Below are 13,740 nucleotides of genomic sequence, written 5' to 3'. Positions count from 1 at the left end.
CCGGAAGAAGCTGTTGATCCTACCCTTCTCTTTACAAAGGAGCCCCAAAGCAGACAGAGGTCCTGTCAGCTGCTTTTCCTGCAGCTGGAAGGACAAACACTTCATCAGGAGCCAGCACAGCCCATCCACAAGCCACTCATTCCTGGGGCAGAGATAGGATCTCCTGCTGCCACCCCGCACAGCCACTTTTACATGAGGCTGAAAGGAAGGTGTAGCAGCAGAACAAGCCCTGCCTCCGCTTTTACCACCTGCTTTACCTCCTGTTGCCTGTTTATGAAAGCTGGTGTTAGCATTCATCATCATCATCATCATCATCATCATCATCCTAATAATAATACTTTGCACTTCCCAAACAACCATCCATCTGCAGCACTCGAGCTGCTGGCAAACCTTTAATTAGATTGTGCCTCCCACCACCCCCAGGAAAGAGACAAACATTATCACATTTTTTCATTAGCAATGAGGCTGTTGATGAACTTTCAGGGAAAAGATGTTGCAGTTACGGCTGAGAGAAAAAGAAGAAATTTAAAAAACCCCAAAAATATAAAATCAAATTCATTTCAGGGTTTAGCTCGAGGAGCTGGAGGGGGTCAGACACAGCTCTGCCACCCTCAGTCTTTTCCTAGGAGTAAGAAGGTGTATATTCCCTAAGGAACTGATATGGAATCACATCTATTTGTGCCCACAGTGATTTTAGCAAGCACAGAGCGTCAGTGACCTTCTATGGGATTTGGGGGGTTTGCTATCTTTTCTCCCAGTCACGTGCCAGAGTTAAATCCTCATTTTTCTCATGAAGATGGTTTAAAAGAAATGTCCTTTTCTCAAAAGCACTGAAAACTTCTTTCACTGAAAACTTGCTTTTTCAAGGCACTGAAAACTTCTTTCACTGTCTGTAACTTAACTTCTTCTTTTCATAGAAGCTTTCTCTCTGGCCTTTACTCTTTACTGGCCCTTTATGGGAAAAGGCACATGGATCCTCTGTGTAGATACTTTCCATCTGGGCCTTGTTTCCTCCTTGTTTTCTCCAAGGGCTTGCCTCTTTTTGCCCTTTGAGGTAGTGGTTTGTAGAGGTGGGCGGTTGCAGAAAGGAAAACTGAGCTGAAAGAGGTCCCCTTCAGCAGATGGTGCTGCTGCTTTTTTTTTCCCCCAGCGAACAAGGTATGGTTTTTGTCCTGCATTATTTTCAGGCATAGGTCTGTAAGGAAGAACTCCTATGAGGGTATATTTCTCCCTACGCTTGGATTTAATGTTGCAACATGTTCCTAAGCTTGGGTGAAACTGCATTTGTGGAATTTGCTACTGTGGGCTTCCCAGGACCCTTTTGCAGGTGTACTCATCCCTGTTCCACTCGTCCTGCTTCTCAGGCACCGTTGGAACTCAGCAGTGATAGGTGTACGACACAGCCTCTTCTTTTCCTTCCTTCCTTCCTTCCTTCCTTCCTTCCTTCCTTCCTTCCTTCCTTCCTTCCTTCCTTCCTTCCTTCCTTCCTTCCTTCCTTCCTTCCTTCCTTCCTTCCTTCCTTCCTTCCTTCCTTCCTTCCTTCCTTCCTTCCTTCCTTCCTTCCTTCCTTCCTTCCTTCCTTCCTTCCTTCCTTCCTTCCTTCCTTCCTTCCTCCCTCCCTCCCTCCCTCCCTCCCTCCCTCCCTCCTACTTGATATGAAGATAATGGGAATAAAAGGCCCCTCACTATGGCTTGGTGGCTTTTCTGTCTCTGCTGGCACCCTGGGGAGGCTGCTTTGCTTCTGTGCTACTCCAGCCTTTGGTTTCTGTGCAGTGGTGGCTCACATGTGTGGCTCTGGGCAGGGCTGGTCCTGCAGGCTTGCTTGGGGTGGGCTTGGCAACACAAGTAAGAGAAATACACAACTTCCTAGGAGAACTGCTGATTTGGGAATGTGGCTGCACCAGGATCAGGGGCTTGGGTAGTGCTCTGGCGTGATGCTGAATGTTTCTTCACCATCACCTCGATGCTGTGGAAGGACATGGGAACACTCAGGTGGCCTGAGGTGTTTATTTGGGTGAAGCGCTTGTACTGCTCATCTCTGCAGCCATCAGTGAGATGGGCAGCAGCTTCAAGGTCGCTTGTGTCTGTTGTTGCTTGGTGAAGGGCAGTGTTGTGTATTAGAGAGGAAAAAAGGAGTGGAAACAGGGTGCTGTGTCCTGTCTGCCCATCTTTTGGGGGAGAGAGGGCCATGGCCCCACACTTCTCAGCTGCTGTGGGCTGGAGGGTGAAGCTCTCAAAGGCTCTGCTCTGGTTTGCAAGTTCCTGGCCCAAAATCTCCTGTCCTCAGGCAGATTTTATAAGATTGGACTCCCTAAATGTGTTATCGTGTCCCTGGCAACCCAGTTCACAGACAGCCAGCAGTGCCCTGTCAGACCTCACTGCCACCTTATCTCTTCTTGGCCCTTTCCCCAGTCATCCCCAACCCCATCCTAACAATTGAATACACACGGTTGCCATTGGAACAGGAATTGGCTGCTTATCCTGATTTTTGTGGCAAACTTCAGGAGAGTTGTTGGCTGTTTTTTTAATAGCAGACTGGAGGTGGCCCAGGTTGTGAAAGGTGGTTGACTCAGGGTGCTTTGAACTGACCCATGGGATGTGTGACTTGAAACATCCTGTCTGAGGGGCACCTCCCTGTGGTGGCTTCTCCCTTTATCTGCCTCTTCTGAGTAATAACCTCCTTGCTGACACATCTGGAGAGGGATAAGGACAGGCAGGAGTCGCAGGTAAACTCTTCCATGCATACATTGCGTGGAGCTGTATGGAGCAGCTGTGCCATGGGATGGAAGTGGGTTGGAAAGAAGGGAAGTGGGGAGAACATCTGTGAGAGACAAAGGTTCAGTGTGATGACAGCTGTGGGTGAGGCTGGTGGAAGTGGTGCTGATAGTGCCATAAATCTCTGGTTTTAGCCCCTTTTTAGAGGGGCTACTGTGTTTTGGAGCTGCATCATAGCAGAGGATGGGAGTCGTTCAGCCTGAAGAGGCGAAGGCTCTCGGGAGCCCTTAGAGCCCCTTCAGGTGCCTAGAGGGACCCCAAGAGAGCTGGAGAGGGACTCCTGGAGTGTCAGGACAAGGGGAATGGCTTCCTACTGCCCGAGGGCAGGTTTAGATGGGCTGTTAGGAGGAAATCCTTCCCTGGCACAGGGTGCCCAGAGAAGCTGTGGCTCCCCCATGCCTGGGAGTCTCCAAGGATGGAGAAGGATTCACAAAGAGAAAACCCTCCCAAATGACTGTGGGCAGGTGCTGAGCTTGCCCTCTGCACACAAACTGGCTGTCCTGGAATGCTGATAGGTGCTTGTAGGGAATGCTGGTGTATCCAAAGAGACTGGAGCAGGTGGGGTCAGACTCATGGAGGGTGATGGATCTGGAGCTGCAATGGCTCCAGAGAGAGCCTGGAAGTTGGGCAGGAATGCTGTCCTTCCCAAGCCGGGCCTGAGGAGGCTGCGAGCAGTGAGGCACGGCTCTGGAAGGACAGCAGGCAGCTCACAGATGGTGATTAAGCAGGAGCGTCACAGCCTGGAAGCTGTGGAGGGAGAACGGCAGCTCAGGTAATAACTTCTGTCTGCAACCATATTTCAAGTGCTCTGACAGAGAGACCAGCTCCCAGGAGGAATAAATAACCTGGTGTCTCTGCTCTTCCCTGGCTGCCACTTACTTGGACCTAAATGAGCTTTTATGTGAGCATGGCCTCCAAAGCTGGAGTGGGGATAGTCAGGGCTGTCGGGGTTGGGCTTGTTGGGCTGGTCAAGGGGCTCTGTGAATGTGGGGGGTTTATTTTTCTGTACTTCAAATATGTGAGTTGTGCAAGTGTACTGTTGCCTGGAAACGTCTGCTTTTGCTGCAGAATAGTGGCTGTTTTATAAAAGGTGGTGGGAATTTTTTTTTTGTCTTTTTGTTGTTGTTGTTTTCTGTGGGGTTTTTGTTGTTTTGGTTTGGTTTTTTGTTGGTTTGTTTTTTGTTGTTGTTGGTTTTTTTTGTGATTGAGCGAGCAGGTTACATGCAAACTTCTGCTTATCTGATGGTGGTTTGGGACATCTCTGCTACAAGGGGGATGCCCCAGAACATGGCTGGATTCTTGGAAGTGTTCCAAGGCCAGGTTGGATGAGTTTGGACCAAGCTGGTCCAGTGTAACTTGTCCCTGCCCATGGCAGGGAGTTGGAATGAGATGAACTCTAAGGTCCCTTTCAGCCCAAACCATTCTGGGATCTGTGGTGGCTGTTGAGGGGCTGTTTCCAGTTACTGGGAAGCAAAGAACACTCATGACAACTCCCCAAAGCCTTGCTGGATTGGGATGCAGAGGGATTGTGAAGCAAGAGGTTCCCTGGCACTGCAAGGAAGAACGAGGCTGCTTAGGTGGGGAGAGGGATGGCCAGGGTAGGAGATTACAGGGACAGCTCTGAAACAGCAGGTTGGATCTGCTGGTAACTCAGGCAAAGGGGGAGATGGCAGGTGGGTTTGGGGTGACAGATCCCCGGGTTAATCCTGGATGCTGGCATGGCTTGGAGCAGCCTCTGGGGCTGCAGGTGGGACACATTTGTCCTTTTTGGGTTCGGGGATGTCTCTGCTCTCTTTCTCTCCTCCACTTCATCATGTCACACTAATGTTCCAGATATGTCTCTCAATCAGGGTGCGCTCCAACTTCAGGCTGTTGCCCTTGCAGTCACAAGTAGGACAATGGTAAAATTTGGTTATATATCATGCAGTTGTGCTATGCCTAAATGTGCTCTATTGTTAGTCACTTTGGATGTAGATGTCTGTGCAGGGAAGATAAGTGTCCTGGCTGGGGTGCCCAGGGTATAATCAAGAAACATGTGGGCACTCCTGGGGCATCAGCCACCTCACCCTAATGCAGGCACCCAAAATAGAGGAGAGAGCCATCCCTGATCCCCAGCTCCTGGATGGGGCATTTCTCAGCTACCTAAAAGGCTGTTTAGTAATTTCCATCCTGAAAGGAAACCTTAGCACAGGTTTGAGCCTTTCCCAGATTGTCTGTGTCTCAGAGATGCAAAGAATGACAATGGTTTCTACATTCCAGTCCTGTGTTTGCCATACAGAGCTGAGCCAGTCTGACCCACCCCAGCTCTGCAGCCATAACCTGACCTAGAATGTCTTGCAGAGCTCTCCCTCACCTCAGGCACTTGCCACACTTGCCACACCACATCCTACCCTTGTTTTGCAGTGCCTAATTACTTTCTAGCGTGGGAGGACTCGGAGAACATGCTGGAGTTGTTCATCCAGCCTTTATGATTTGCTTTGGTATTTATAAACATAGTAAGGATGTGATCTGTGATGTAAGGGCAGGTTGGTGTGGAAGCTTTGGGATGAGTAATGCCTTCCTCTGTGCACATCCAAACTGCAGAAAAGGACTGGAAAGCCCATGGGGAGGAGGAAAGTGAGTCCTCCTTAGGTGGTAGAAGTTTACAGAGAGCAGGAGAGAGGTCTTTCTGGAGGGAACAAGATCATCCCCAGGTAAAACAATGCTAGAAACACTTCTATCATTATTTATTTCTATCTGTGCTTGCAACACTGGGATTTTTCTAAGGAATTTTGGTATGGGCTGAAATACTTCGCAGGATATAAATTTGCTGTACCTTTGCTCCTCTCCATCCTTCTTGGTTGGTACTCTGGCATTGATCTGACCTAGTCAAGGCTCTTTTTATGCTTTTAGTCTTCGAGCTCTTCCTTGAGGAAGAGGAAAATCTCTTGTGTCAAATCACCACTTGTGTGCCACACAAAGGTTGTGGGGAATATGCACGATGTTCTTTTTCCAAATGTCAATGGTTCCTGGGTTGCCTCCTCCTGCACAACCCAGAAAAGCCTTCACTGGCAGGAGTTCCTAATCCAGCACTAGATTCACACCCTGGTAAAAAAACTGCCTAGTTTGGAACAAGTTTATTGTCTAAGGAAATAATTGTCATGTTGCTCTTTATCGGTAAAAACTTTGTTGTGTTTCCTCTTCCAATAGCTGTTATGCTTTCCTGGGCACTACTGTATTATGTTCTGGCATGAAGTCCTGATGATTTTATGTTTAGCCACATAAATAAATATATGCACACATATACAGAGTGGTGCAGAATGGCACCTTCCCTGTGCTGATATCCCATGTTTGCAGCTGAGAGATGTGCACCTGCTCTGTCAGGATGTGGATCCCTGGGGATGCTGAACAGCCCAACAACTCCCTTGGGGATGCTTTAGGTTGGTCCTCAGGCACTGTTTGTCCTTGCAGGTCCAGAGAATGAGCCCGATGCCAACAAGTTTTCTGGGCAGTGCCCTCCGGGGCACTTTCTTCTTTGCCTATGGCCTGTGGTGGTCGGTGCAATACCCCCTGAAGTACCTCAGGAGGAAAGGTGACGCTGAGGGCCAGCGTCATGGGCGCGCAGAGGTCTTCGAAGGCACAGTCAAAGCTTTCTTTGCTCTAATAGGTAAGAGAGGGTGATGATGAGTCTCTGCCCCAATACCTACTAGCACAGCAGCAACTCTCTCCCACAACACTGGGCCTGTTTGTAGTGGGAAACATCTGGCATGAGAGGCCTTGGGGACATGCTTGTGGCACACCCTGGGATGAGGAGTTTGCTGTCATTCTCCTGGGCAAACACCACTATAGCTTCACACCTGCAAAGGAGCGTTCATTCAGGCTTGTCATTTCCCCATGTAGAAGGAAAAGTGACCTTTCCTCTCTTTGCCCAGGGATACTGGTGGAGCAGTTTGTCCCCACCGGTCCCCACCTGCAGCTGTACAGCTCCAAGACTCACAGTTGGACTGACCTCACCCACTGGCACTACTCCACCATCTACCTCTTCTTCCTCCTCTCTGGCATCACAGACGTGGTCTTGCACTCCCCGCTTAAGCTGCCCCCTGGCTTGGACCGGCTCTCACTGTCCCTGGCTCTGCTTGTGGAAGGTGAATTGTGCCTGGTGCTAGGGGAGGAGGGGACGTGGAATAAGGAATTGTTGCAGTGTTCATGGGTGGGATAGCTCCTGGGCAGTCTGAGGGCCACAAAGGCAGACCTGGAGGGGGTGTGGATGCACAATGGCACTGGCTATGTGACAAATGGCCCTCCCTGCTCCTCCTACATATGGATCCAGCTATAGCTGGATGCCACAGGGGATGCTTGAGGGATCTGTGCTTCTGGTGGCCAGCAGCTCTCACGCTCTGGAGTTACAAAAAGGTGTCATCCCCCCGCCTTGTTTGGATGCAGAGGGGCAGACTCTGATACAAAACTCTTCACCATCTTCTGAGCTCAAGGTGCCCATCCCTGTGCTCCTCCTGCAGCCCTGGCTGGGACACAGGGATCCCCACAGGTACAGGGGCACAGGGACCTCCACAGGTACAGGGGCTCCTCAGGAGCAGAGCAGAGCCAGTGCTGGGGCTGCCTGGTCATTGCAGAGGGAAGGTGCTGACAGCAGCTGGAGGCTCTCTGATTTTCCCCCCAAGGCAGATCATGCCAAGGCCTGGAGCATAGTAGTGAGTTTTCAGATAATTCTTTAAGAGAACAAATCCCAGAGTGTCCTTTGCTAACACAGGGTGGATCTTGGCAGGTTTGCTCTTCTGTTTCCGTGACTACAGCAATGCTGTGCTGGACCAGCACCTCCACTCCCTGCTGGCTGTGGCTATCTTTGCCGGAGCCCTCTGTGCCCTCCTAGAGGTGTTCCTCCGAGACCATATCATCCTGGAGACCTTCAGGACCAGCTCCTTCCTTCTCCAGGGCTCTTGGCTTTGGCAGGTCAGTCTGTCTCCAGCGTTCTCCTCAGATCTTTGCACCCAGGAAGGGGAGGGAAGTGGGGCTGTTCTGCCCCTTCAGGCACATCTGTTGGGGTTAAACTTGTAGGCTGTTCAAATATCTTTGTAAATAAGAAAAGGAAATGAGGCTCAGTGCCCGAGCTGCCATCGTGAAGAAGTGCATGTGTAATGTAGCAGCATAGACAGACCTGGAAATGGATGGAAAATGGAAATTGGAGCCCACAAGGGAAGGAAACCACAATCATGAACTTTTATTAATTTTATTAGGTCCATTTTCTTCCTCTGTTTGTTCCAAGTAACTGGAAACATCTGGAAATCTCTCATGTAATTGCCCAGCTTTTGGCCTAGGGGGAAATGCACAGACTGGCAATGTCACCTTTTTCCAGGATGCTGGGCTTGCACTGCAAGCCCTAAGGATTATCTGCAGGGAATCCATCTCCTCCTGACACCCTAATGTCAGTGGTTGGGGAAGCCAAGGGCAGTGCCCCGGGTGTTACTTGGGGTTATGGTGCTTCCACAGTCAGCTGCAGCAGGTGGGCTAAAATCAGGAGGAAAATGGGAAGGATGTGCTAAAGGCTGACTTCTTTTTCATCTGTGACCAGATTGGGTTTGTGCTGTCCCCTCCGTGGGGAGGACCAGGCTGGGATCAGAGCGACTCCAGCAACATCTTGTTCCTCACCATGTGCTTCTGCTGGCACTACGTGGGTGCTCTCGCCATTGTGGCCGCCAATGCTGCCACATCCCACTGGTATGAGGGGGTCCTGGCACAGTGCATGGGCTGGGGTGGCCAAGAGCAATACCCACACGCAATAGTAGGCTGGGAAATCCGTGCACCAATGTGTCCTGGGATAAGGAGTGTGGGTGCTCATACGTATCCAAGCATGGCTTGGCTGGAAAGGGTGGGCTCCGTGCTACCATGGAGCCGCCTTCCCAAGCAGGGTGGGGTGAGCCAGCGGCTCTGACTACCCACAAGTCCTTGACCATTGTCACTGTCTCTCCTACAGCTGCAATGAGTCCTGCCAGCTGAAATTTGGGGACATTGACGTGGAGTTGGACTGTGGCTTGTGCCTCCACAGAGGGAAGAAGAGCTCCAGTGGCGCCTTGCTGCCAGAGAGCAGCTCAGATGACAAATGAGGCTGTGGTGGGCATCGAAATCTCTTCCCTGATGGTTTAGAGCTTTTGAGATGAGGTTTTTAATTAGTCTTGATAAACTACAGTGGCACTTGGCAGTGGAGCATCAGAAGTAGGAGGCAGGACCCCGAGGCGAAGCATGGCAGGGGATGCAAAGACTTCTTGTGCATCCTTTTGGTAGCCACGAGTTCTAAATTCTCTCAGCTGCAGCTCAGGCTGCAGACTGCAGGACTGGTTTGCTGTTGGAGTCCAAAAGGTGTGGCAAATCTAGTCAGATTTTGTTTTTTTTAACATTCTTCCTTCTACTTCCTCAGAAGGGAGCCAAGCCAGCATTCAAAACTCGTGGTGGCTGTTGCTCACTCTGGTGTTAATGGAGAGGGTTTTGTACAAAGCTGAATGTACAGAGTATCTGTGATCACCAATAAAGTGCTTTAACACATCTCCTCCATGGATCTCTTGAACACCATGCTGCAGGCTACAGCAATGTTGGCTTCAAAAAGGTTTGGACGGTGGATGACATATCTGAGGGGTAGGACTGTGTATGATTTAGTGTGGACAAATCGGCCCAGGGAAGAATGGGTGGCCAGTGGATGGAAAGGATGGAGGGAAGCTGCTCTCCTCCTTGTTTATCATCGGAAACTTAGTTAGGCACATGAGCCAGGGGTCTGGTGTTCCTGAAAGATGGGATGTTTGCTGGGAAGAGAGCTTGGCTGAAAGAGAGACCCTTGAAGAAAAACGATGGTTTCGGCTGGCTGAGGGTGAGTATATGGATGGTCTTGGTAAGCCTCTGAGAGCCCTGCAGTGATCTCAGTTTTTCTCCAACACTTTTATTCTCCCCTTGGATCTGGTCACTTCCAAACAAAACCTTCCAGTTAGGGATGTCTGCTTTTCTGTTGGGGTCTCCTTTGGTTTGCAGCAGAACAGTGTGGGGAGATCCTTCCTGCGGGGAGATCAAGAACAAAACCGAATTTAAAAGATAGCATTAGGAGGATTAGTGCAAGAACATCACTAAATATTGTCCAAAAGTTCATCATCAGCATCTAAAATGTTTGTGCCATGCCCTTGGGTGAGGGCTGGGCTGGTTGAACAGGGGACAACAAACAGCATTGATTTTATAATCTTCCAACATCTTTACTGTATTCTCCTAAGAAATGCAAGAGCCAGTATAGTCTGAACACATCCCTGCTGTGCTGCACAGGCTGGGAGGAAAGAAAAATTCCCTTGGCTCAAACCAGTTGCAATTCCCAGCTCCATGGGAACTCCCTGGAAGAGTGAGTACTGCCTATTTAATTTTTTTTTTTATTTTTATTTATTTTTTTTTTAAATTCTTATATTTTCTCCTTTTGGAGCAGGGCTGGAAGAAGACCAATGCTTTGCGTCCAGAAAAAAAGCCTTGAGGTGCAAAGAAAACCGAGTAAGTGCAGTCTTTTGGACTCCCACGTTTGGCACCCACATGGAGAAGATGGTTAATTCGGATTCTGAAGCCGGCTGCCCTCCTGAGCAATGGTTTCTCCAGGATCTGGTTGGCTTTAAGTTGGTGGATCTCCAGTACTGGAGCAAGAGCTTGTATTGTGCTTCATGGAGGTGATGTGCTCCCATTGTTAACAATCATCCTGGGACTAGAAGGGGGGCAATTGTGTCTAGTTGTTATAGGCTGGCTGCCACTAATGGGAGGCTCAGTGCAGAGGTTACAACGTGGCGTCCTGGACTTGGATTGAAAAGAAGCAGAAAAACAATCTTTGAACAACTGATGTTATTTTTTTCCTGTTTTTTTTTTTTTTCTGCCCAAATCTTACCTTTGCAGTGCTGAATCCCTTACTAAGGGTTTTGCTGCATAAAATTTTGGTTTTGTTGGTGATATTTCTTCTTTGAATAAATACAAGAGCAACTAGTAATCATCCTGCTGTGTGTTTTAACAGGTTCAGTGGGATCACACTCCAAGCCCAAGAGGGTTTCTTTGAACAGGGCACCCAAAATTACCTGCTACCATGTTAGGTATGCGCGTATTTGAGATATGACCGATGTTCATCATGTCAATAGAGTAGAAAGAAGACATGAGGTTGTTGAGGCTGTGGCTGTGTTTGTTGAACAGTTCCCAGCTAGTTTGGGTGTGGGATTGATATTTCCTGTAACATCTCTCCCAGTGAAGCCTGAAGGGAATAAAACTCATGGAGCAGAGAGTCAGCACATGGCAGGGGGTTGGAATGAGATGATCTTTAAAATCCTTTTCAATCCAAACCAGTCTGTGATTCCATGACTAGACAAGGTGCAAGTGATCAGTAAAGTCCCCACTGTCCACCCAAAACCATTGCTGGCCCTGTGCTGTGGACACAGGCAACTCTGAAATAGGTGGGAGCTAGGCACATGTTCCACTGCAGTCCCTGCCTCTCCAAGGTGGGTTAGGATGTGTGCCTGGGTGAGTTTAATTACTGGGGACCTCATTATTTATCATACACAGACCTGATAGATGCTGTTCCTTTTGTTTTCTGACAGAACATTCAATTCCTTGTGTAACTCCTGTGGTCTGCTGCACTGTTGGTCCCCAGGGAGATGCAGAGATGCAGATGATTTTTTTTTTCCACAGCATGTGGTCTGTGATTCCCTGAAAATACCTTGACCCAAAAGTGATGGTGTGTCTCTTTGTTGTTCCAGACATTGTTAAGCTTTAAATGATGCTGCACAAGCCAGGACCTAAGGTAATTCTTACCTGCATTTTACCTTTTTTCTTGCCTATTGGCACACAGAAACACTAAGATGATGGCTTTGATGACAAATATTCTCTGCTGCACATTTAAATTTGGAGAATTGATTGAAGTATCCAGAACACAGTGCTAAAGTGTCTGGAAGGAATAGGGACCTTTGTGCTTCCAGATTAAATTCACAAGCTGTCTCACAGCAAGGGCTGGGAGAATGTCATGGTAAGTTTTCCCATTTCCACAAATCCTCTGCTGCTGGTAAATGCCAGAAACAGGCTTTTATCCTGGAGGAAATGGCCATAGAAGCCTTTGGAGGATGGCTGGGCATAATTTGGATATTCTCTTGCCTCAGAGGGAAGAGAAACTTTCTGAGACCATATGGAAAAGTGCTGCTTTACAGACCCTCAGTACTCAGACCTGTATGCAAAACCTTTTATTATTGTTGCTGAGAGATTTTCTGAAGATTCATGGTTTGAAGAGTTGAAATTAGCACTTTAAGCACCACTAAAATCTATTGTTTCAGCTTAATAATTAAACTTAGCTTCCAAACTTAATGCAATTGCTGTTCAGAGGACAATTGGATTTTCTAGGTCACTCATCTCTTCCAGAATTTACAATTTTTCATTACTTTTTCTTCTTTTTTAAAAAAATCTAAATGCATTTCTTGCCTATTAACTCAAGTGATTTAAGAAACAACAGTGAGCAGTACATGGTTATTTTCCTCTGAGGATGCACAGCCTAAATCTCATCCAAGGTTGTGGTGAGGCTGCACCTCGAATAGTGTGTTCAGGTTTGCGTCCTTCACTACAAGGAAAACATCGTGGTGCTGGAGGTTGTCCAGAGAAGGGAACAGAATTGGAAAAGTGCTGCCAAGGAGGGGGAAATTTTCCAGCTCTGGCTGGTGTAGTTTTCTTGGGAAGCTGGAGGTTCTTGGATGTGCCTGGGTGGTGATCATGAAGTGTTTGGTGGAGAGGATGCTGCTCCTGCTTTAAGGGTGCTCTGGCTTCCCACAAGAGTTACACAGTGTAATATGGGTGATAAACCAATTGTTAATTGTTAATGGATTTCTATTGTACCTCGTGAAACTTCAGACCACCAAACAGTTTGCTGAATGCGTGTGTATAATGAGATACTCAAATATAATGGATCTTAAGAGTTAGAGTGGCATTATTGAAAAATATCTTTTTCCCCTGGATGTATCATCTGTGGAGTCTCGTAGTACTCACATCACTCACCCCTTTCCTAACATGTCTATGAATTCCTGGCAGGTGTTTCTTTTCCCAGCACTGCTTTGAAAATAGATACTAGTGACTGTAGTTTGTGCAACTGTTTAAATCTGGTGAACCTTTTGTCCTCAGGACACCACAGCAAACCTGAGCTCTTCTTTGGAGTCTCCAAAGAGGAGAAGCCTCTGCAACAGCAGCCAAGCTTCTCTCTGCCTTCTTGCCTCGGTTTAAAGTTGGATATAAAGAAAGGATTTTCTAGTGCTTAATATCAGCATCCAGTACTTTCCTCTGGTTTGACTGTGTGTGCTGGGTAGAGATACCCACATACAATGGTACTGTGGTGGGGGCATGAGTTACGTGGATTTGAACCATGAGCTGCCAGCACTACTTGGAAACCTAGCTTAAGCCATCAATAGTGCTGCAAAACCTGGAAAAACTGCTCTCCAGAGCAGGTGCTGGGATGCTGAAAGAACAGCAGTAGCCTCTTGTTCACCTTCCTATACTGGTGAGTTCAGTTGCCCCTCATTTCTCAGGGTTATAATGCTGGCAAATAAAGTATGTAGTTCTTTCATTGATGTGTGAGTGTAGCAGAGAGGTGTCATTTGAATCTATCAAATAACATAGTTCTTCTTTGATTTGCAGCGTATTTGTGATTCAATCTGTTCTGCTGCCCGGATGTGCTGCCCTGCAATGTGCTACCGGTGCTCCATCAGCTGCTCCATCACCTGGTGAGTGCTGTCACTGCCATGAAAAGGTGGAAAAAAACCTCCTTTCTTTCTGGGTTTAGGTAGTTCTTTTTTCCCCCTCTGGGCTGCTGGCATCTGATGCACATGGTGCAGCTCGTTTCTTCCTTTGCTTCTTCCCCACTGGGAGACTCTATTTGCAACCCAAAGGACAAAACCCACCTAATTGTGCAATTTATCAGAAAAAAAATTCTACCTGGCCAAG

The 13,740-nt window shown here is 48.1% G+C and overlaps 1 protein-coding gene and 1 long non-coding RNA gene across 2 annotated transcripts; both read left to right on the top strand.

The window, feature by feature from the left end:
- Positions 1–1,978: 1,978 nt before the first annotated feature.
- On the top strand, positions 1,979–8,873 carry LOC136300818 (transmembrane protein 45B-like). Its single transcript, XM_066203464.1, has 6 exons — positions 1,979–2,002; positions 6,226–6,421; positions 6,687–6,899; positions 7,538–7,722; positions 8,342–8,487; positions 8,744–8,873. The coding sequence occupies exons 1-6, from the start codon at positions 1,979–1,981 to the stop codon at positions 8,871–8,873; spliced, it is 894 nt and encodes a 297-aa protein (XP_066059561.1).
- A 1,931-nt stretch (positions 8,874–10,804) lies between these two features.
- On the top strand, positions 10,805–13,515 carry LOC136300879 (uncharacterized). Its single transcript, XR_010723755.1, has 3 exons — positions 10,805–10,865; positions 11,523–11,566; positions 13,435–13,515. It is a non-coding gene; the product is annotated as an uncharacterized lncRNA (long non-coding RNA).
- Positions 13,516–13,740: the final 225 nt, after the last annotated feature.

This window comes from Chamaea fasciata, unplaced genomic scaffold (assembly GCF_029207755.1).
Source record: "Chamaea fasciata isolate MVZ Bird 193981 ecotype frontalis unplaced genomic scaffold, bChaFas1.0.hap1 SCAF_24, whole genome shotgun sequence".
Taxonomy (NCBI): domain Eukaryota; kingdom Metazoa; phylum Chordata; class Aves; order Passeriformes; family Sylviidae; genus Chamaea; species Chamaea fasciata.
Note: the sequence above shows the minus strand (reverse complement) of the source record. Positions and strands in the feature narration are given on the sequence as shown.

Excerpts from the sequence above, each read along its gene's own strand:
- LOC136300818 (XM_066203464.1), top strand. The coding sequence starts at position 1,979 with ATGGGAACACTCAGGTGGCCTGAG. Across the intron at positions 7,723-8,341 it reads AGGGCTCTTGGCTTTGGCAG|ATTGGGTTTGTGCTGTCCCC; the intron begins GTCAGTCTGTCT and ends ATCTGTGACCAG. Across the intron at positions 8,488-8,743 it reads AATGCTGCCACATCCCACTG|CTGCAATGAGTCCTGCCAGC; the intron begins GTATGAGGGGGT and ends TCTCTCCTACAG.